The sequence below is a fragment of the Neoarius graeffei genome, chromosome 4, assembly GCF_027579695.1.
Source record: "Neoarius graeffei isolate fNeoGra1 chromosome 4, fNeoGra1.pri, whole genome shotgun sequence".
NCBI classification, from domain to species: Eukaryota; Metazoa; Chordata; class Actinopteri; order Siluriformes; family Ariidae; genus Neoarius; species Neoarius graeffei.
The window spans coordinates 16477415-16501694 of NC_083572.1; the positions used below are offsets into that span (position 1 = coordinate 16477415).

At 40.7% G+C, this 24280-nt stretch overlaps 1 protein-coding gene across 1 annotated transcript in view; it reads left to right on the forward strand.

Moving 5' to 3' along the window:
- LOC132884894 (cytoplasmic phosphatidylinositol transfer protein 1-like) overlaps window positions 1-19833 on the forward strand; it is a 125201-nt gene extending 105368 nt beyond the window's left edge. Inside the window, exons 6-10 of the mRNA XM_060918937.1 lie at window positions 8201-8296; window positions 13556-13711; window positions 15804-15867; window positions 17360-17499; window positions 19746-19833. Coding sequence (XP_060774920.1) covers window positions 8201-8296; window positions 13556-13711; window positions 15804-15867; window positions 17360-17499; window positions 19746-19751 — 462 coding nt within the window. The 3' untranslated portion in view covers window positions 19752-19833. The remainder of the gene's footprint in view (window positions 1-8200; window positions 8297-13555; window positions 13712-15803; window positions 15868-17359; window positions 17500-19745) is intronic.
- Window positions 19834-24280: the final 4447 nt, after the last annotated feature.

Sequence of the window (24280 nt, forward strand, 5' to 3'; positions counted from 1 at the left end):
TCGCGTTTTTATCCCTGACATACAGTATAATGCAGGGGGTTAGAGCGATCACTCAATTTGTCTGTCTGTCCTTCCGTCTGTAAACCTTTTAGTTTCTGGAGCATAACTCAAAAACTATTAGGAATTTTTTTTTTCCACAGAGCCTCATTTATGTTAAGTGAGTTGTGCCTTTTCACATTTTGGGATTTCTGTGATCTATTTTTCCATACTTCCATGGAAACCATTTCAACTTGGGGAAAATTTGGAGTGGGGTTTCATGTGGGAGCCGGGAAGGGTGATGTATACAGTATGTATGTCATCTCCTGATGACTCTTGTTTTAAAGGACCTGATGCTGTATATGTTTATATGTAGTTAATTTACACTACCGTTCAAAAGTTTGGGGTCACTTTGAAATGTCCTTATTTTTGAAAGAAAAGCACTGTTCTTTTCAATGAAGATCACTTTAAACTAATCAGAAATACACTCTATACATTGCTAATGTGGTAAATGACTATTCTAGCTGCAAATGTCTGGTTTTTGGTGCAATATCTCCATAGGTGTATAGAGGCCCATTTCCAGCAACTCTCACTCCAGTGTTCTAATGGTACAATGTGTTTGCTCATTGCCTCAGAAGGCTAATGGATGATTAGAAAACCCTTGTACAATCATGTTAGCACAGCTGAAAACAGTTGAGCTCTTTAGAGAAGCTATAAAACTGACCTTCCTTTGAGCAGATTGAGTTTCTGGAGCATCACATTTGTGGGGTCGATTAAATGCTCAAAATGGCCAGAAAAATGTCTTGACTATATTTTCTATTCATTTTACAAATTATGGTGGTAAATAAAAGTGTGACTTTTCATGGAAAACACAAAATTGTCTGGGTGACCCAAACTTTTGAACGGTAGTGTAGCAAAATATTTTATTTATTCAAAGTGACCTTATAACTGAGACAGCATTTTAATTTTACCTGCTGTATCCTGGGCAGTGTCTCGGTCCTACCTTAGAACACCGAACACAAGGCAAGAATATTCCTTTGATTTTCTAAGGCGTCGTGTATACAGTACCAGTCAAAAGTTTGGACACTTACTAATTCAGTGGTGTGTGTTTGTTGTTGTTTTTTTTAATTCAGACACTTCATGTCTTAAAGGAACAGTCCACCGTACTTCCATAATGAAATATGCTCTTATCTGAATTGAGACGAGCTGCTCCGTACCTATCCGAGCTTTGCGCGACCTCCCAGTCAGTCAGACACGCTGTCACTCCTGTTAGCAATGTAGCTAGGCTCAGTATGGCCAATGGTATTTTTTGGGGCCGTAGTTAGATGCGACCAAACTCTTCCGCGTTTTTCCTGTTTACATAGGTTTATATGACCAGTGACATGAAACAAGTTCAGTTACACAAATTGAAACGTAGCGATTTTCTATGCTATGGAAAGTCCGCACTATAATGACAGGCGTACTAACACCTTCTGCGCGCTTCGGCAGCGCATTGATACGGAGCTCAGATATCAGTGCGCTGCCGAAGCGCGCAGAAGGTGTTAGTACGCCTGTCATTATAGTGCGGACTTTCCATAGCATAGAAAATCGCCACGTTTCAATTTGTGTAACTGAACTTGTTTCATGTCACTGGTCATATAAACCTATGTAAACAGGAAAAACGCGGAAGAGTTTGGTCGCATCTAACTACGGCCCCAAAAAATACCATTGGCCATACTGAGCCTAGCTACATTGCTAACAGGAGTGACAGCGTGTCTGACTGACTGGGAGGTCGCGCAAAGCTCGGATAGGTACGGAGCAGCTCGTCTCAATTCAGATAAGAGCATATTTCATTATGGAAGTACGGTGGACTGTTCCTTTAAAGTAATGACGGATGTCGTTTCTCTTTACTTAGTCGAGCGCTTCTTGGCATAATATGGATTACTACGGTTGTAGAATAGGGCTATTTACTGTGTTTTTTATTATGTACTGTTTGCTAATTGATCTCAAACACATTCAGAAGGCAAGGAATTGCACTAATTAACTTTTGATGAGGCACACTTGTTAATTGAAAAGCTTTCCAGGTGACGACCTCGTGAAGCTGGTTAAGATGACGCCAATAGTGCGCAAAGCGTCATCAAGGTAAACGCTGGCTACTGTGAAGAATCACAATAGTTCTGATGTCTTCGGTACAACGTCAAAAAATGGTCAAAAAATGCCGAAAAACTTATGACTAGTTGCGTCCAAACTTTCGACTGGTCCTGTATATACGTACAATCGTTACACGTTCCACACATACCAGTATGTTTTTAGAAGGTGGAAGGAAACGTGTGCCAACACACTGAGAACATGTAAAGCTCCTCACAGACTGTAATCAGAGCTTAGAATAGTAGTAGTAATAATAATACTTAGCTTACATTAAAAGTTGTGCATATGAAGAGAAAGTAACTAGATAAGGACTTGTAAGCTGCTAGAGAGATTTTCAGCTGTCGTTAAATTAGTGTAATTAATACAACCGCCGTACAGTGTAGTGGAATTCATCCAGATGCCTTTCCTGTCCAACACCTAATGTACTGGTGCATGATGAAAACGGAGGCTTATAACCAGTATCTCAGTCTGGTTTTGCATCATTTGGAGTCTCTGGGATTATGAGACTCCTTGCTGTTTAGCTCAGTGGGTGTGAACATCACATTTGCGGGGGACTCTGTTATACCCGCTGATTTTCTTGCATTCAGAGCGCGCAAAAGATTAAGGGAGCTATTGTGAGCATTATAGGCAGTACAAACCTGTCGAGAGCGCTCTCTCCCTCTCTCCGTGCCTGTAGCTGTGCGTCGCCTGTCCTCCCCCGGAGCACAGTGAGATTACTTATTGTGTGAGCACACTGCCAGCACTGACGCTCTTTTTCAACCTCTCCGACACATCTAAAGTCATTCTTGTTACACTGGATGGTACTTATACTGTACATGCATTCATACCAAGACACATTTTGCTTTTAGATACCTTGTATGTCAATAAATGTCAAACCCACATCTCCCTCTAGTGGAAATATTGCTAAATTAATGAGCCTTGGAGGTTTATGGAATAACGGGGGTGGAGTGTTTCGGTATCGAATTCCTGAAAACAGTACAATACTCATTAATACAATAATAATCCTGCCAATGAAGACGCCTTTTCCTTTTGCGCATCATTATTAAGTATACATTATTATTGGATTAGTTGATGATTGCGATCAAATCTCAGTCAGGAAGTCAGGGTCGAACTGGGGACTCTGGATCTGTGAGGCCGCAGATAATGAACGACTAGTGTCCGAAAGATGCCGTTCCTCTTGTACCCAAAGTTTTTACTATAGATGACTTGCAACCACGTGATCAAAATGTGCTACGTCATGAGCGTCCGCCATGATGGTGGATATGGAGCACTTGCATGTGACGTCACAGCCGATCCAGATTGTGACAGACGCCATCTTGTCGGTCAAACGCCATATTCCACCTTCTACTTCTGGTTCTACTTCTGCTTTTACTTCTACCTTTTCTTCTGAAAAACCCTACTATATACAATTCTACTACAACGGCTGCGGCTACAAGCTCTCGCTACCTGTGCACGTTTTTTTATGTTTTTTGTGTGTATTTTTGCGTGTTGTTCGTCTGTACCGGACTTCAATATCCACTACAACCGTATGGACTTACTGGACATTGGTTTCCAGCAGAAAATGACGGTTTGTAGCGATTTCCATCGCATGCACAACATTCCGGACGAGAAAAAAAAAATTCCGGACGAGATAGCAAGACCAGCGGGGTCTCTGTGGATTGTTATCGGAAGCAAAGCGAAGGAGGCGGCGCCGGGAGCGAAGCAAAAGCGAGGCTGCAGAGCCGGCCTGTTGACTAAGCTCAGAAAACAGCCACTCAAATCTCCACTGCTAAGCCTCTACCTCTCCAACGGCAGATCCATGTAAACAAGACGGACGATTTGGAATTACAGCTGGAATTACCTTATTCTATTCTATAATCGGCTGGTCAGTGCTATACTCAATACTTAAGTGACTTACCCGTCCAATGAGGATTCTTGTTTACAAGATGCCACATCTGAGTCGCTGACAAATCCTGAATTTCTGTAAAGATAACTGTCCAGAGATTTATAGGCACGCAGTGCTTCACCAATGAACAGCGAGGGAAAGTTAATGAGGTAATTATACACGTCCGGGTATTCCGCTGGCAGTTCAAAATCCGGTCGTGAAAACTCCGTCTGGTAAGCCATAAGGGTCACAAATCTGTAGATCGTTTATTTTAGACATATATCTAGTTATCTGTTCATTAGAAAAATGAGCCGTGTAGTCCGTCGGTTGAAATTGATCCATTCTGTACACAAGTGCAGCAGTATTCAGCGGTGTTTTTGACCGACAAGATGGCGGTTGTGTACTTTCCGGTCACGTGACTGCAAGATCTCTATACAAAGCAACTAGGACGGCAGCCGCTGAAAGCGCGTCTGTCAACAATGCTGAATTTCCTCACTATTACCACGATTTGAACAGTCAAGCGAAGATTCGATACAAAGAGAAGATAGATATGTGTGGTCTTGACCCTTATTATTTGAAAAAGTCAGACTTTTCTGAAGATGAGACGCTTTTACCGACCATCGAGTACCCAGATATCGTGTTCTATCTGGTTCGGCTGCCGAAGAATCAAGTCCCACTTTGGACGAAACACAGCCCATGTTCTGAGCGGGTGCCCAGTCTGGATCGTTTCTATCGTATAATTTTGCTGGCGTTCCTAGAAGCGAAATGGTAATACATGTGTTAAAATTATAACAACGACCGAGCGAACCACAAGAAGAGAGTGCTCATTTTATAGCAAAATTCTACCAAAACGAAATAAAATTCTTCCACGATGATATTCAAAAGTTTCTTGATCTCACCTGGGATAAAATGATCACTGCAAACACGAGCTGTTTTGGTTTTAGTCTCTGTTAGCTCAGCCCTGCCGATGTTGTTCAGCCGTGCTCGTCTCCTGTCCGTACTAAGCCTCAGAGTTTTCTTGCTCTCTTTCCGAATCATGGACGGAATTCGAAAAAATCGGAACGTGCCACGGTCACGAGTACTGTTGAGACCACAACCGTATACAGCACAAAGAATATGGCATAGCTAAAAACACTTAAAGCAGTGGAAAAACAGAGTTGCGCACGCATGATTGTTTTGAATGGAATGTCGCTTTTGTACTGTATAGCCACCAACATGGCCGACATCCAGGTTTCTGTTTTGCTTTGACGTCACTTGCAAGTCAAGGATATCAACTCGTATCACTGAAGTACACCGTGGTTGCTTCCTTGATTCTTCTTCTTCAGACATCATGCGTACAAGTAGTTGACTAGTTGAAACAAAAGCTGATTCAGGATATTGCTATTTTTTACTTGGGCTGTTTTATTAGTGCAGTTAAATGTTGATAAACTACAGTGAAATAAAAATCAAACGAGTGCTGTAAAAGTGTAAAATAATTTGTGTTTCATGTTACACTATTTAAAACTAGAATTCTAGAGATTTTTGTCCCAAGCCAAAGGGGTGCCCCTCCTCTTTCTCCCCACACAAGCTCACCCCTCCCTCTTCAGCATAGTTATGATGTATGCTTCTTTATATTGTTATGCAAATGTTAAGTGCGGGTCAGTTTGAGCAAACAGCACCTGACGAAGAGATGAAACCATGTGCTTGACAAATAAGTTAAAAAAAAAAAAAGAATGCAAATGTAGACTGTGTGAAGTCCAAATTGATGGTAATAAGAAACTGCTGTTAATTTGTATAGTCAACATGTCAATTTACTGTGTTTGTTTGTTTGTTTTAAATCTTCCCTCATTCAAAGTTCGGTCACACATATTAACATGAACTTGTACATGTATTCAATTCATAGTTCAGCCCCAAAAATGATTTTTTTTTTTTTTTTTTTTTTACAAGCCGCACTGAACCCAATGTCAAATTTTGGATCAGAAATTAAAACGATCAAATTTCACCTACGTTTTTTTTGGAGTCTACTTTATCGATCTAAGCAAATCAGTAGTTTCATGACAATGCATCGCTATAAGCAGGGTTCTCCACGGATTGAAAATATAGGGGGGGTGGGGGTCAATCGGATGACCTTGAAACAAATTTGCATAAATTTACATATGTAATTTGCATAAAAATACTCTTAAATAGTAATCATTTAGAATAGAGGAATCAATTGGACTGGTACAAAACACATCATACATCAAACATTACACACTTGCACATCATATTCAGACACATTGAAATGGAACTGGAAAAAATATTTTTTTTTTATTTAGCAAACTACAAAAAAAGAACAGAAAAGTACAGAAAAGTTTTTGTATTAACTATATTCACACTGCTCCACAAAAGCTGACATTGTTCGAGATGGAAATATAATTGCAGGCACCACTGGAAAAAAAAAATTTTTTTAGAGAGTAAAGTACATTGAAAAGATGTTGTTTTAACTATATTTACACTGCTCCATGGCTATATTTACACTGCTCCATGGCTATATTTACACTGCTCTATGGCTATATTTACACTGCTCCATCCATGTTCACCAGTTAACAGTCTAAGAAGATAAAGAAAAATTACATTGTAATTTAAACTCACCAACTTTGAACTTTTTGTTTTTATCCTTTATTTCTCTGCCGACAATAACAGTTATCTCGAACTTGGTGTCGATTCACACGTTATTATAAAGGCGTGTTATCTCCCGGCGCAAGAACAATGTGTCAAAAACGCCGAAGTGTGAAACGCTTTTCTTAGACTATAATCGTCAGACTGACTAAACTAATTGCTGGTAAATGAGTTTCACACTCGGGTGTTGTCGCGTTGTCGGTACTCCAACAGAGAAAGGCTATCTGTCACAAAGAAAACAAAGGGACGTCTCTTCCTTTTGTAAAGGGGCGGCAGAAATTAAACGGGGGCGGGAATCACAGAAAGGGGGGCGGCCCACACCTCTAAAACCCCTCGTGGAGAACCCTGGCTATAAGACAAGGAACGCGTGAGGAAACCCGGATGGTCACCAAATAATTTTCCAAGGTGCGAGCCTGAGACATGATAATGCATTGTATTTCATACCACAATATGAAAGTCGTTTTTGTTTTTGCCCGTTATCTCTACCACTTCTCTTGAGTGAGCATCGTTCACGCTCCGTGTGAACTACACTGACCTTCACGTTCATTAGTTGCAAGCTGATTTGTTGAGTTCACCAAAAATATGAGCATGTTCAATGAACAGCACTCATTTAGCACATTCATGCACAACACTGACCAGTTTTACACTCGTACGGTCTCTCTTGAACTTTACATTAGCATTTTTTAAAAAATCTACACAAATTAGCGTTCGATTTTCATTACCGTCAATTTGGACTTCACACAGTCTACACTTTGATTTTTTTTTCCGTATTCTTATTTTCCATCATCCCTACTGTCACCTTCACGAAATACACTAAAGCATGCCATTGAAGTCGTCGTCTTTTTTTTTTTTTTAACTTAGTTTTATTCTTGCATAAAAGCACACTTCTTACGCCGTCTCATACCGTCTGTCTTGAACGTTACATGTTCTGCACTACTGAGTGTGTCAGACTTGTCAAGCATACAGCCACACACGTATTCCCCCCCCCCCCTCTTCCAGGTGCCGCTTCAGTCAAACTGACAAATGTTTGACATTTTGTATAACGATGTCAAGTTTCATAGGTGATAACTGTGCTGAAGAGAGAGGAGTTGAGCCTGTGTGGGGAGAAAGAGGAGGGGCACCCCCTTGCAACGTCTTGGGACGAAAATGCTCACAGCCCTCCAGAATTCTAGTGTTAAGGACTTGCCAGTTCTTAAAACGCACTCCTTGTTACTGTTACAGGGTTAAAAATAAATAAATAAATAAAATCATAAACTGTGTATGCTATGTCTGGATGATTTGCTTTTGTCAAATTTATGTTGTACATTTCCCAGGATTTTTTTTTTTAGCATGCTATAATTTCAGTACTGATATTGCAGTGTTTAATGTCTTCATCAAGGTTAGAATTTTAATGATCTTTCTGATTTAGACTAAACGGAATGGCTTAATCAGATGTAGCCCAGGGCGTTTTACTGTAATTACAGTGATAAATGTTTCTTAGTTACTGTCTTGGTGCCCCAGTTATTTTAATACACTAATGTGCTGTATACTGTGTTCATGCTTCGAGTTTCTCATCTTTCTCACTCTGTAATGTCAATTTTGCGTGCGTGTGCGCAGATCTTTGAAAATGAGCTGAAGGACCAGGAGCGAGAAGTGTGTTTCATCGATATCGCTTACGATGAGATTCCAGATCGCTACTACAAGGAGTCGGAGGTGAGCAATCATAGCCTCTCTGAGGATGCCACATAGCATAATGCGGCCTTTACTGCATGTCTATGGTTAACCTGGTGGACAGAGTTCTGGAGATATGAGCACTTCTTTACATCTTGATCAAGGAAATCCTAGCTCGCTTGCATTTCAGAATGATCCTTCAGCCAAAAATTTACTGAACAAGCGTTCGCTGAATGTAGACACGTAATGTGGCTAACGAAGAAGTGGAGACATTCAGCCTGACCTGGGTGACTGAGCTTCAGACATGTGACCTCTGTAGCTGTACATGGTTCTGTGTAGTATATACTCGGACTCGTGCGTTAACTGCATTCGGACTCATAAATTGGAGACGAGGACTCAGATTTTTTTTTTCTTCTTTATTTTTTCTGTAACATGCCATAATAATTTGGCATGTTATTTTTATCTACACTTATAATACATAGGGCCAAATTACTCAATTCTGATTGGTCAGTCAAGGAGGGCTTTTTTTTTTCCTTAACACGGGGCCGTATTTCTGAAATGCTATTGGCTAGTAGTTCGTTGCTTGGTTACTTGGTTAAATTTACAACGATGAATGGTATTTGTGTCAGAAAACAGAATCCAGGGACACATGTCTGCCCGGGGGCATTTTGAGTTATTGACAGATTCAGAAAGTACAGTTTCTAAGCTTTCCAATGATGCCTTCCTTGTGGAGATCTGACAATATTTGAAGAATGTGTGGCCTTTTGAAAGTGTATACCTCTTAAAACAGAAAAGGGAGAAAATCGCCCTCAGAGTTTTCCTTCTCAGTTACTCTGGGTGTAGGGCGGGCACATAATGGTGCTCATCTGCATGACATTAAGGAAAGCCCTACCCCCTACTAGCTAGCACGATACTACTTTCATGTAAACAAAGATCACCACGTCAATTTTCCTTCCATGCAAAGTATGCCCAAAACAATTATGAAGTGCAAAAGTAAGTCCAAAAGTATACTTTAACGCTTTGTGGTTGAAAAATTACTCACACCGTAAGAAAGAAAGATAGCACGATGATGACACAACTAACACAACGCTAGTTTCATGTAAAGCCTCGGTCACAACCGGCTGTACGTGCTCCTACGGCCGGTCTACATGCAAGAAATGCACGAGAGCGCGCATGAAACGCATGAGAGCACGCGTGTGACGTGCTGATTTTCGAGCCGCAGAGGTTCTTTGTCATGTCAAACAAACTCTACGGGCGCTTACGTTTTTTTTCAGGTTGCAAGACAAAATTGCGGCCAACGCGCGTCTTTCTCCGTGAACAAAAAAAAAAAAACGCAGCGATTTGAGAAACGCCAAAAATCGCACGGCCAAAAAATCGTATGTCCGGTTGTGACCTAGGCTTAACCAAACCACAACATTCTCCGTTACATGCAAAAATAACCACACAGCCTTAGATTAATAAACTTACCCCATCAGAAAGAGAAACGGCGCCTTGCACACACCAATGCCTCCGATGGAATGTAATCCTAGAACGGTCCGTGTATCATCCGATCATTCAAGTATTCCATTCAATCTGGAAAACGAGGTTGCGGGGTTTTTTTGCTAGAAATGGTTATCTCCGATGTAAATACCGTGTGTCTGTTTGCTTCGCGGTGTTTCAGCTCCTCTGCGCTCTGTTTAGCTTGCTCATTCCATAGTGAAATTACATGCCTGTATGCAGTTAAGTAGCCATGCGCTCAGCCCGTATCATACAGCTGATTCGCGAAAAAAAAAAAAAGACTTAAATCATGTGAATGGCCCATATGGTAATTTACCCACACCCCCCAGCAGGCTACAGTCCTGACAAAAACAAGACAATTTGCAACAAAAAATGTATGCTTTTCCAACAAAACAATCTATTATCTGAAATACTGATTGCATTCTTCAAGATCTCAACTTGCACATGATGGGAAAAAAACTAAAATCACAAATTTAAAAAAAAAAATGCTTCTTTTGCGATTTATCTCTGATTCGTTTCGGCCGACATGTGTCCCTGGATTCGGTGAGGGGTCACATTTGTAATTCCTTTTAGATCAAGCACAGAGTTTTCTTGCATTTAGCAATCAGCTTTTGTTGAGAAGTTCAATAAAATTTTGTAAACCACTTTCAAAATCATGTCGTGTCACCGTGTCATGATGAAAGACGCTTTAGAAACTGATTCAAACGTGCAAGATAGTCTCGCGCCCTGATTGGTTCAGAAAACGTGAATGACAAATGTTGTGAACTTGAACGGCTTCCGAAGTATGAGTTTGGCCCTGTGATATTATAAACCAGTAATCGTATGGTTCCTTGTAAAATTAAGGATCAATTTCACTCGTGACTTCAAAGTTTCGCTTCGCGACTCGGGCAATTTTCAAAACTTCGAAATCACTCGTGAAATTAATCCTTAATTTTACTCGGCCCCATACGATGCTAATTTCGTGCAAGTGTGTCACACCTGCGCGCCTTGGCGTGTGCATCAGATAGACAGCGCATGCGCCGTAAATGACTCACACCTGCACGGGATGAAGGCGCAATCAGCGCACCTGTATAAAGACTGTTAAATCGCACTTAGTTTGCGAAGTATTGCGTTTTATATCTCCAGTGTGTTCTGGGTCTGCACCCAGGAGGCATCCTAATCAGCTGCCCGAACCACCTCAGCTGACTCCTTTCAACATGACGGAGCAGCGGCTCGACTCCGAGATCCCTCTGGATGTCTGAGCTGCTAACATGTTACCGAGTCTTGTTTCCTGATCTCTGATTTCCTGTTTCTCGTCTTTGATTTTGCCGAGTCTACGATAGCCTGTTTGTGCTTCGCTCGACCTTTTGCCTGCCGTTCTGGATGGTTTACCTGTCTTCACTTGTATTAATAAACACACCTTCTGCACTTCCATCCGTCTCCCAACCATCTCTGACAGAATACTTCACGCTCCCTGATAGAGAATGCACATTCACCTGTTCATACATCACGTTCAGGAACAAACTCCTGTTTAACGGCGCTGAAACAGACACCGTCAAATGGTGCGGCTGGAGTCTTGTTCTCGGACTCGACTCGGATCAGTTGTAGACTCGAAATGTTCTTTAATGGCTTGGACTTGAGCACTGGGTTCTCGAGACTGGACTCGGACTCGAGGTTTAGTGACTTGACTACAACGCTATGTGTGTGTGTACAGTGATGCTTGAAAGTTTGTGAACCCTTTAGAATTTTCTATATTTCTGCATAAATGTGACCTAAAACATCATCAGATTTTCACACAAGTCCTAAAAGTAGATAAAGAGAACCCAGTTAAACAAATGAGACAAAAATATTAGACTTGGGCATTTATTTATTGAGGAAAATGATCCAATATTACATATCTGTGAGGGGCAAAAGTATGTGAACCTCTAGGATTAGCAGTTAATTTGAAGGTGAAATTAGTCAGGTGTTTTCAATCAATGGGATGGCAATCAGGTGTGAGTGGGCACCCTGTTTTATTTAAAGAACAGGGATCTATCAAAGTCTGATCTTCACAACACATGTTTGTGGAAGTGTATCATGGCACGAACAAAGGAGATTTCTGAGGACCTCAGAAAAAGCGTTGTTGATGCTCATGTTACAAAACCATCTCTAAAGAGTTTGGACTCCACCAATCCACAGTCAGACAGATTGTGTACAAATGGAGGAAATTCAAGACCATTGTTACCCTCCCCAGGAGTGGTCGACCAACAAAGATCACTCCAAGAGCAAGGCGTGTAGTAGTCGGCGAGGTCACAAAGGACCCCAGGGTAACTTCTAAGCAACTGAAGGCCTCTCTCACATTGGCTAATGCTAATGTTCATGAGTCCACCATCAGGAGAACACTGAACAACAATGGTGTGCATGGCAGGGTTGCAAGGAGAAAGCTACTGCTGTCCAAAAAGAACATTGCTGCTTGTCTGCAGTTTGCTGGATCACTTTGTTGGATCACGTGGACAAGCCAGAAGGCTATTGGAAAAATGTTTTGTGGACGGATGAGACCAAAATAGAACTTGTTGGTTTAAATGAGAAGCGTTATGTTTGGAGAAAACACTGCATTCCAGCATAAGAACCTTATCCCATCTGTGAAACATGGTGGTGGTAGTATCTTGGTTTGGGCCTGTTTTGCTGCATCTGGGCCAGGACGGCTTGCCATCATTGATGGAACAATGAATTCTGAATTATACCAGCGAATTCTAAAGGAAAATGTCAGGACATCTGTCCATGAACTGAATCTCAAGAGAAGGTGGGTCATGCAGCAAGACAACGACCCTAAGCACACAAGTCGTTCTACCAAAGAATGGTTAAAGAAGAATAAAGTTAATGTTTTGGAATGGCCAAGTCAAAGTCCTGACCTTAATCCAATGGAAATGTTGTGGAAGGACCTGAAGCGAGCAGTTCATGTGAGGAAACCCACCAACATCCCAGAGTTGAAGCTGTTCTGTAAAGAGGAACGGGCTAAAATTCCTCCAAGCCGGTGTGCAGGACTGATCAACAGTTACCGGAAACGTTTAGTTGCAGTTATTGCTGCACAAGGGGGTCACACCAGATACTGAAAGCAAAGGTTCACATACTTTTGCCACTCGCAGATGTGTAATATTGGATCATTTTCCTCAATAAATAAATGACCAAGTATAATATTTTTGTCTCATTTGTTTAACTGGGTTCTCTTTATCTACTTTTAGGACTTGGGTGAAAATCTGATGATGTTTTGGGTCATATTTATGCAGGAATATAGAAAATTCTAAAGGGTTCACAAACTTTCAAGCACCACTGTATATGTATGTGTGTGTGTATGCTGTTTTAAAATGAACAACTCCGTTACACTGATTTGAAAGAGAAAACCAACCCCCAGTATTCAAACTATTATACTGTCCGAGTACCTGAGATAAACACTACACTGTTTCATGTTCTTAGCGTAGTCTCCATTATGGGTTTTTAATCCGTTTATAATGTATAATGATGCTATATTTATCTCTGCTCCTCAGTCTTTTAAAATAGTTTTCCTCTTTACAGCGTCCTTGATATAAAAAGGAACAATGCTTTCACCTCGAAGTGGGGATTCCATTAAACTGACTCATTGTGGTTTGGAGAGCAATTTTTCCAAACTGCCGCCCTCCGCTTCCTCCTAAATACCAAAAGCCTGTTTAAAAGGAGGAATATTATTAAAGCTAGTCGAAGTAGCCTGTTGTGTTGTTCGGTTCTACAAGTTAATCCGTCATGCACATACAGTACACCCTAAGAACCAGTAGTAGATCTGATCGTCAGTCAAAATGTCCCCGTTTGCAGGATCTGCGCTATTTCAAATCGGAGAAGACGTCTCGCGGCATGCTGCAGGAAGGCTGGCGGGACACACAGGATCCCATCATGTGCTCCTACAAGCTCGTGACTGTAAAGTTCGAGGTGTGGGGCCTCCAGACGCGCGTCGAACAGTTTGTACACAAGGTACAAGACCCTTTCGTACTTTCTGTTGGATACCATGTCAATGTTTATATAGCATAAATGCAGTCCTGTTGATAAGTCTGGAAAAGCCCTTGGTATTTTATTTATTCTGTAAATGTAGATCAACGTCATATAAACCGGGCACTAAAATGTGTGTGTAGTTATTAAATGATACCATGCACTTATCTACAGCGCCCGCCACAATTATTGGCACCCCTTGTTAAGATATGTTCTTCGGCTTCTAATAAATTCATTTTTTTTAAATAATATAGGACAACAGTGCAAAAAAAAAAAGAGAGAAAAATCAGACCTTTAATTCAAGTGCGTTTATTCAGCGGGGGGAAAAAAATCCCACATTTAAGAAATAATTATTTTACATGAAATCATGTGTGCCACAATTATTGGCACCCCTGATGTTAATACTTTGTACAACTCCCTTTTGCAAACAAGACAGCATTTAATATTCTCCGATAACATTTCACAAGATGGGAGAATACAGGGAGAGGGATCTTCGACCATTCCTCTTTGCACAATCTCTCTAAATCATCCAGAGTCCTGGGTCCTCTCCTATGCACTCTCCTCTTCAGCTCACCCCACAGGTTTTCAATTGGGTTGAGGTCTGGGGACTGAGATGGCCATGGGAGGAGCTTGATTTTGTGCCTGGTGAACCATTTTTGTGTAGATTTGGCCACATGTTTAGGCTCATTATCTTGCTGAAAGACCCATCTTCAGCTTTCGGGCAGATTTTGATTTAAAATGTCCTGGTATTTCAGAGAGTTCATGATGCCATGCACCCTAACAAGGTTCCCAGGGCCTTTGGAAGAGAAACAGGCCCACAGCATCACCGATCCTCCCGCATACTTCACAGTGGGCATGAGGTGCTTTTCCGCATACTCATCTTTTGTGATGTATTAGTGTTTGTTGCCAAAAAGCTCTATCTTGGTCTCATCTGACCAAAGCACACGGTCCCAGTACCGCTTAGCCAACCCCAGACGTTTACGTTAATGCTTGTAAATGAGAAAAGGCTTTTTCCGTGCATGCCTCCCAAACAGCTTGTTGGCATGTAGATAGCGCCTGATGGTTGTTGTGGAGACTTTGTGACCCCAAGATGCTACTCTTTGATGCAATTCTCTAACAGTGAGCTTTGGAGGCTTTTTTACTTCTCTTACCATCCTCCTCACTGTGCGTGGTGGCAAGATAAACTTGCATCCTCGTCCAGGCTTGTTTGCCACTATTCCAGTTGTTTTAAACTCCTTGATTCCTCCTCTGACTGTAGATATGGGCAGGTGTAGGCGAGCGGCTATTTTCTTGTAGCCATTGCCTGACATATGAAGGTCGACACACATCTGCCTTACTTGAATGGTGTGTTTTCTTGTCTTTCCCATGTTGAAGAGTGGATAAGAGAAATAGGCCTCTGTGTCACATCATATTTACACCCCAGGGAAACAGGATGTGATGAATTACTAATTAAAGGTTCCTAGATACTCTGATCAACTTTATAAACTACAGTAGAAATGACAGAAATGCTTCGATTACATTTATTTTCTAGGAATTATGGGTGCCAATAATTGTGGAACAGGTGATTTTTACTGTATGAAAAATAATTATTTCTCAGAGATTTTTTATTTTTAATTCACTTGAATTAAGGGTTAAATTTTTCTACAGTTTTCAGTGTGAGATTATGCTTCTGCAATAAAAATGTAATTTATTTTAAGGCTTTTAACACATCTTAACCAGGGGTGCCAATAATTGTGGAGGGCGCTGTGTGTATATTATTTTTTTTATTATTATTTCAGTCTGGCTTTCTAAATACAGGCATTCTGAAAATTCAGTTTTTAACAGCATTGGTTTCAGTGCTTATTCATTATTATTATTACAGAAAGGTTCATCATGCATGCATGATTTCAATCTTAGAGCATCACTTCAAAAATAATTTCATTCATGTATCAAAGAAGGTGATAGGGTTTTTTTTTTTTCCCCTCTCTCCCCTCCAAGAGAATTCATTCACAATTTTTGAACTGTGCTGTAGTATAAAAGGCCTTGAAATGATTTTGACTTTCTTTTTCCTCTTCATTCTCCTTTCCTTGTCCTATAGGTGGTGCGGGACGTGCTGTTGCTGGGCCACAGACAGGCCTTTGCCTGGGTGGACGAGTGGATCGGTAGGTTTCAGGCAGGGCTGTATTATACTAATCATGCATATTGCCTTAAAGGAACAGTCCACCCTACTTCCATAATGAAATATGCTCTTATCTGAATTGAGACGAGCTGCTCCGTACCTCTCCGAGCTTTGCACGACCTCCCAGTCAGTCAGACGCAGTCAGACGCGCTGTCACTCCTGTTAGCAATGTAGCTAGGCTCAGTATGGCCAACAGTATTTTTTGGGGCTGTAGTTAGATGCGACCAAACTCTTCCGCGTTTTTCCTGTTTACATAGGTTTATATGACCAGTGATATGAAACAAGTTCAGTAAAAAAAAATTGAAACGTAGCGATTTTCTATGCTATGGAAAGTCCGCACTATGACAGGCGTACTAACACCTTCTGCGCGCTTCGGCAGCGCATTGATACGGAGCTCAGATGTCAATGCGCTGTCAAAGCGCAGAAGGTGTTAGTACGCCTGTCATTATAGTGCGGACTTTGCATAGCATAGAAAATCGCTACGTTTCAATTTGTGTAACTGAACTTGTTTCATATCACTGGTCATATAAACCTATGTAAACAGGAAAAACGCGGAAGAGTTTGGTCGCATCTAACTACAGCCCCAAAAAATACCGTTGGCCATGCTGAGCCTAGCTACATTGCTAACAGGAGTGACAGCGCGTCTGACTGCGTCTGACTGACTGGGAGGTCGCGCAAAGCTCGGAGAGGTACGGAGCAGCTCGTCTCAATTCAGATAAGAGCATATTTCATTATGGAAGTACGGTGGACTGTTCCTTTAACACCTTATCACAGCTGAGTGTGTCATTGAGCGTCTGACTCTAATAGCATTAGAGGTCAGTTGCTGTTTTTTGTAATTAACCCGCGTCTCAGTCTGCTATGAGATACAGGCTGTTAGAAGGAGTGAGTGTGAATAGCAGCTTGTTTCAGGGTTGTGTCGTGTGAGGTAGGTGCAATGAAATAAAAGGCTGACGGTGGAGTAAAATTGTCACTTTCACCATATTTGAGACATGAAATGGCCTGTAATGTTTCTCTTTCCTTCTCTGATCTTAATTCGATATTAACGTTCAGTCTCTTTGCATGTTGTAAGATCCTCAGTTTGTTTCTGAAGACATGTTTGGGTTTGTTTTTTTTTTGCCTGGGAATGTTGCCCTTTATTTTCTCTGCTTTAAACTTCCTTTCTGCTGAACCTCAGGGATGTTAAATATGCACCTCTTAAGGTTTGCCATCTCTGTGCCCCTTTCTTCATCCTCCCTCTCCTTTCAAGTAATTTCTCCGATAGTTTTCTCACTGGTGCCTGTCCCAAGAGTGGCAAAGCTAGAGCTAATATCCTCTCCCCTCAATCACTGACTAACCGGCACCAAAAACCCTCCTCACTCATTCTTCTGGCTCGACCTATGACCCTGAAACCTAACCCTGTGACACCACCATGACCTCAGTATTCCTAACTGAAGATGTCCGTGGTTTTTGCCCCCACCCTCCTCCTGCCTTTGCAGATATGGCTTTGGACGACGTTCGGGAGTATGAGAAGCAAATGCATGAGAAAACCAACATTAAAGTTTGCCATGAGCAGCAAGAGCGTTCCACCAATTCATCTCCATCTCTGGATGGCTTAGGGATCCTTGACAAAGTCAGCGTATGTGTGGATTTCTTTTTAAATACCTTCTTCCTTAGTGAGATCCACCCTTCAGCACTTATTCACTTTAATACGCCTGAAATAGAATCCCGGACCCTCCCACTTTCTTGAACATTCAGCTCCATAATCCAACAACCTATATGCATTCTGACATCACTTGCTTTATTTGATGTAACTAATTGTGTGGTGGTTTTTTTTTTTTTTTTTTTTTTTTTTTTTTTAGTAAATGTTATTGGAACTCAAAACTTTTATAAATTTTCTTTTTTGTTGTTGTTGATAATTGCAAGTGTGAAATTTGCATCACCAGTGGTAAAGAAGTAGGTTGGGAAAGTGAAGATGATGCAACATTAAAGTGCCATTCCACCATTGGATGTATTTTTTTGGCATAAAATACAATATATTTTATGACAACATGAGTAGACAGAGAAATCTTTTAGCTTCAAAATGATATATCAAACATCATTTTTTGACAACGACAAGTATATTAATTTTGCGACCAAAGTCACCTACCCTTTTAATTTCCGCGCGGTAGTGAAACGTGATGTCATCGGCAGGTTCCCCTTCTTGTGTACCACGTCACGTGTGACGTGGCACAGATTATCAGCAATGGCGGATAGAACGCGATTGTCAGCTTCGGAAAAGAAGCGAAGGAAAATAGCAAGTGATGCCCAAAGGAGACGGTCGATGGTGAATATCGGCACAGCAATCGACAAGTGGAAATCGCGTTCTATCCGCCATTGCTGATAATCTGTGCCACGTCACATGTGACGTGGTACACAAGAAGGGGAACCTGCCGATGACATCACGTTTCACTACCGCGCGGAAATTAAAAGGGTAGGTGACTTTGGTCGCAAAATTAATATACTTGTCGTTGTCAAAAAATTGTGTTTGATATATCATTTTGAAGCTAAAAGATTTCTCTGTCTAGTCATGTTGTCATAAAATATATTGTATTTTATGCCAAAGAATACATCCAATGGTGGAATGGCACTTTAAGAGAAGCAACAACAAAAATATTGAAAGTTTCAATGAAAATACATACATGTTATTTACCAGCTGGGAGGTCCGTATCGTGAAATACCGTGACCGAGGTCTTGAAAGTACTGAGCGAGGCTCAGTACTACTTTACCAAATTCTAACAGAAAACGAGAGCGCCCGAAAGGGAAAACCGAGCCGAGCCGCCATTTTGAATCCTCATTCACGGCTGTAATGCAAATTGCTTCCTCCTCGGTATACGAGTGCACTTCCATGGCAGGAAATAAACTACATTTTGCCACCTATGTAGTCCCCTATTTATACAAAACTGAATCATTCAGGATTCAGCCATGTTTTTGCTCGACCAAAGTTATACAGTATTATGACCTTTATATTGCATAAATAAAGCCATTTGGTGAAACTTTGAAGAAGAGGTTGTACTGGTTTAAAGTTTTTACCGAACGTAATAATATGCATCAGGATAACATGGTCCAAAATGGGGCCTCATTAACTAATGAGATCAAACTGTTAGCAAGTTAGAGGTTTTTAGCTTTCTCCTGAAATGTTTTCTTTTATTTCTTCTTCCTCAGGGTAGTAAAACTCGCCTTCGCTGTGAACACTGTCGTTATCGCTATCCATGCTGTAAAATTAATGCTATTTTGAATCCTCATTCACGGCTGTAATGCAAATGGCTTCCTCCTCGGTATCCAAGTGCACTTCCATGGCAGGAAAAAAACTACATTTTGCCGCCTATGTAGTCCCCTATTTATACAAATAGGAGTCATTCAGGATTCAGCCATGTTTTTGCTCAGTGTTAGCAAATTACAGGTTTTTAGCTTTCTCCTGAAATGTTTTCTTTTATTTCTTCTTCCTCAGGGTAGTAAAACTCGCTTTCGCTATGAACACTGTCGTTATCACTATGCATGATGTAAAATTAATGCTATTATGCTGAGAAATGCTGGAAAAATGTATAAGATTTTTGATAATCTTTTAAATAAATTTTATTTAAAAAAAAAAAAAGATAAATGTTGACAAAAAAAAAAATGCTACTATGTTTGTTGTGAGCGAGCGAGTCGCCAGAGGTCCATAACCGGGGTCTATAACTGAGGTCTGTTCCGGGGGATACGGACCTGCTCGCCAGCCAGTTAGAGTGCAGGATTTGGACCGCAAAAAAAATAAATAGATTTATCCATAGAATCTATACATTCCATAAAAGTGTACTCTTTCTCCATTTGAATATTTTTCTTTTCTTTTTTTTTTTTTTTTTAAAGACATGACAATGGATGAGGTGAGAGAGTTTGAGCGTAGGATCCAGGAGGCCACCAACCAGAAGATCGGAATATTCCCTCCATCCATTTCCACTGGCGAAACGCCACTCTCTGCTCTGGCTCCCAGCGGCCCGGCCAGTGCTCCATCCACACCACTCTACACCGACGCCCCCGAGTTCCTCTCCGTCCCCAAAGAGCGGCCTCGCAAGAAATCCGCCCCTGAAATGCTTACCCTGCCTGAATCCGACCAGCCGGTGCCTGTTCCAGCCCCTAACCACGCCTCTCTCAGCCCTGCGTCCAACCAGACGGAGTGATTGATTGGGTCTCCGATACGCCTCCTCATGACTTCTTCCTTCAATCAGGATTTTGTAAACACCTAATTCGGCTCCTTCCACTCGCTCCGTGTTGCAAATTTCTAAAAGACTCCACTTTCTGACCATGTAAATGGGCTTCCTCCCTTCAAGGTAGCCTCTGACTCAACCGTTTATATTTTCTCATATTTGGAATCATCAGAATTGTTAAATATCTGAATTCAGTTATTGTGATGTTTTTTTTTTCTGTCATAAGTTTGAAAAGAAACCGACCATAAAGGCGACTTATTAAGGCATGTTATAAAGGACCTCCTGTTTTTGTTTTGTTTTTTTCCCTCCCATCATTTTATTATGAAATCTTTTAAACCCGTCGTGGCTTAAATACAGTTGCCTTAGCAACTACAAAGCAGGTATCCCTGATTAGGATCATGAATTAACACGAGGTGTCGTTTTAAAGTAAAAGTTTGTAATTTTTAGTTATTTTCCACCTGTAATGTGTAATTGTGACACGCCCTTCCTTCACTTCCTACTGGTTCCACCCCTTTCATTGAAAATGCCTTAGATTGCTTTTCGGGAAAAGGAACAGAGCGGAGCATTTCTGCTTCAGGCTATAAATTCCAGACAGAATTTTTCTTTAAAGATCTATTTTATGTCAATATCGTACATTTACATTTAATTTTTTTTCTCAATTATACAATGTACAGTGATTACAGGGGTATAAATAATTTTTAGAATTACAAACTGTATCTTTAAACAATGGCATCTCACAACATCAAGGAACATAAATAACTATAAAAGATGAACCATTGGGTCCAGAAGTCTGAGATTGCACATGAACGCTTGTATTTTGCATCTTTTTCTAATTTTTATTATTTTTTTTTCGTTAAAAGTTAATTGATGAGCAAAATATTGATTGAAAAGTAAACTTTCTTATTTTAGTATTTGGTATTTCGCATTAATAGCAGTGTGCACTCATAGAGTATTGAGCGTTTTCTTTCTTTTGTTTCAAAAATGTCAAGTTTCTAAGATGTACTGTTGAGTTCCAGTTTTAAGAGAGGGAAAAAATTCCCAGCTTTTCCAGTGCGTTCTCAGACTTTCGGACGGCACCTTTTTTTTTTTTTTTTTAAACTCACTTCCATTTAGCCACGCATGCAAATCTGCCTAATCAGAATGCTTCTCAGGTCTTCATTGGTGCCAGCCTTTCCAAAGCCACGGCAGGAAGAATACCACATCCTCTCTCAGCTATTCCAATAACACAGCCATGCAGGATTCCAGGGTTTGTCCTTACAAGCCAGATTTGTCTTAATGGACGTCTTAGCTCTACTTTATAGAAGCTCTCTGCAGCCAGTGCTACAAAATGAATCAGAGTTTTAGTCCAAAAAGTGTCAAAGCAGCTTCTATGACATCAACCACAGCAGGGGTAAGGGACGCTCACAGAGCACAGCAGGGCATAATGTCATTATCAATACAAAAAAATGTTACCGTAAATGTAGATTTTTCTGGATTTTGCTTTTTTTTGTTGTTGTTGTTGTTCCCCCCCTTCCCAATTATTTGGACTATCAGTCAAAATTAGGACTGAAAGTTTGATTGAAGTGAGCATGTCTGTGTTCCAGAATGCCTGCACGTATGAATGAAATCGGTAAGTCGAACCTTTCTTGATGTCCTTGGATGCCTGATGTGCCTCCAAGTTTTCGAATAATACCAGATATCATTGAACAGGGAAATGCCTTCATTTTTCATTTTTATCCGTTTCTCTGGTGAGTTTCTGCACGCTCTTGGTTCGAGGGAGTGAAGGTCAGGAGAAACACAAAGGTGACCCAAGGTCATGGTGGTTCCTGGCTGCATTCGTAAAAACGCTTTTTGAACTAGCTGCTGCTTCCCCTTAAATTGTACACGGGGTTTATTAAAAGCTGCATGGACTGTTCACAGGCTCTGTAAAGTCCTGTATATATGCATTCAAGAGGCAGGGACTGCTGTGAGTTCAGTTCGACGTATATAGATGAAAGTGCACTGAGCATGCTCCGAACGAAACAGCAGCTCCAACAGTGCCTCTGCATGTACGTGTAAATACGTCAATCAATAGATCTCGATACAGATGTCTTTACCATGTTTAAACTTTCTTGAAACTATATAATTATATACTTTTTTTTTCCTTTGAATTTCTTTGATTACTTGGAGCAAGCATGAAGCACCTTGAATTATTTTATTTGACTTGCACCCAGAGCCATTTTTGACAAAAGAAGAAAATACTTGACCATGCTGCTACTTGAATCTTTAATACCGTCCTAAACTATCTGATCCAGGGAATAGTTTTTAGTTTTGAAACTCAGTCTTTTAATAGGCTACAGAGGTAAAGATAAACTTTTGAACATTTAATTTCTGCATTAGGCATGCACCGGTATAAAATTTTTACATCATGGTAATTGCCTAACTTATCACAGTTTACGAGATCACAATGTTATATTAAAATGACCACAGTACCAAAAAAAAAAAACGATCATACAGCAGGGTTGTCTCAAAAAGCTGTAAATATTTTGGACATTGGAAAGCGAGACACCTTTGGATGGGAAACGATAGTGCGCACACATTTCTGATTTGCAATATATCTTATAACAGAAATAGTTCTGTACGTTTATATATGCACGTCTACACATGCGTTTGCAAAGAAAAAAAAAACCTGATTTGACTTAATTCGGATTATTTGCTTTACTACAAGAACAACTCGTGCAGAGCCAAGAAGTGTCTCTGCTTACCAGTCTGATGTGCCACAGATACCAGTTGCACGTCTAAAAAGATGTTTTATTCACAGTTAACTAGAATTAATGAGAATTTTTCACCAAGATTTGCGGTCTAAAAATCGCTGACTGCACCTTTAAAGGAACAGTCCACCGTACTTCCATAATGAAATATGCTCTTATCTGAATTGAGACGAGCTGCTCCGTACCTCTCCGAGCTTTGCGCGACCTCCCAGTCAGTCAGACGCACTGTCACTCCTGTTAGCAATGTAGCTAGGCTCAGCATGGCCAATGGTATTTTTTGGGGCTGTAGTTAGATGCGACCAAACTCTTCCGCGTTTTTCCTGTTTACATAGGTTTATATGACCAGTGACATTAAAAAAGTTCAGTTACACAAATTGAAACGTAGCGATTTTCTATGCTATGGAAAGTCCGCACTATAATGACAGGCGTACTTATAGTGCGGACTTTCCATAGCATAGAAAATCGCTACGTTTCAATTTTTTTAACTGAACTTGTTTCATATCACTGGTCATATAAACCTATGTAAACAGGAAAAACGCGGAAGAGTTTGGTCGCATCTAACTACAGCCCCAAAAAATACCATTGGCCATACTGAGCCTAGCTACATTGCTAACAGGAGTGACAGCACGTCTGACTGTGTCTGACTGACTGGGAGGTCGCGCAAAGCTCGGAGAGGTACGGAGCAGCTCGTCTCAATTCAGATAAGAGCATATTTCATTATGGAAGTACGGTGGACTGTTCCTTTAAACTCCTCTGTACTGATAAGACGACAGCGCCATCTTTTCAGAAGCATTTTCAGGGCGTATTCCTGTTGGAGGTTAGAAACTCCTTATACAAGTCAAATCATGTCGACTACAAAAAGAAGGAATTATTTTCCTTGCATATTGTCCAAAATAAGAAACCGGAGAGAACACCGGCTCTTTGCTGTCTTCTGAATTGAAGGCTTTGTCAGAAGCACTCCAAAACCCTGCCTACCCGTGTTTCAACATCAAAGGATGGTATTTTAATGCGTTCATGGGGTTCTTTTTATATTCGTGATTATCATATACAACTCCAAATCAGAAAAACCTTATGAAATTTTTTTTTCCACAAAATAAGCACATTTCATTTTGCTTCTTGCAACATTTTTTTTTTTTAAACAAAGGTTGGGACAGTAAAGCGTTTACTACTTTATAATGTTGCCATTCCTTCTCACAACACTTAAAATACTGTGTTTATGGACTCAAGACACCAAGTGATGAAGTGTTTCAGGTGGTATTTTGTCCCATTCTTCCTGCAAACAGGTCTTAATGTGTGTAACAGTACGGGGTTGTCTTTTTTTGTTTGTTTGTTTGTTTGTTTCAAAATTCGCCACACATTCTGTATTGGGGACAGAGAGGATGGGCACCCTCTTGTTCCACAGTCATGCCTTTGTAATGTGTGTAGAATGTGATTTTACATCGTCTTGTTGAAATATCCCGAGAAAAGA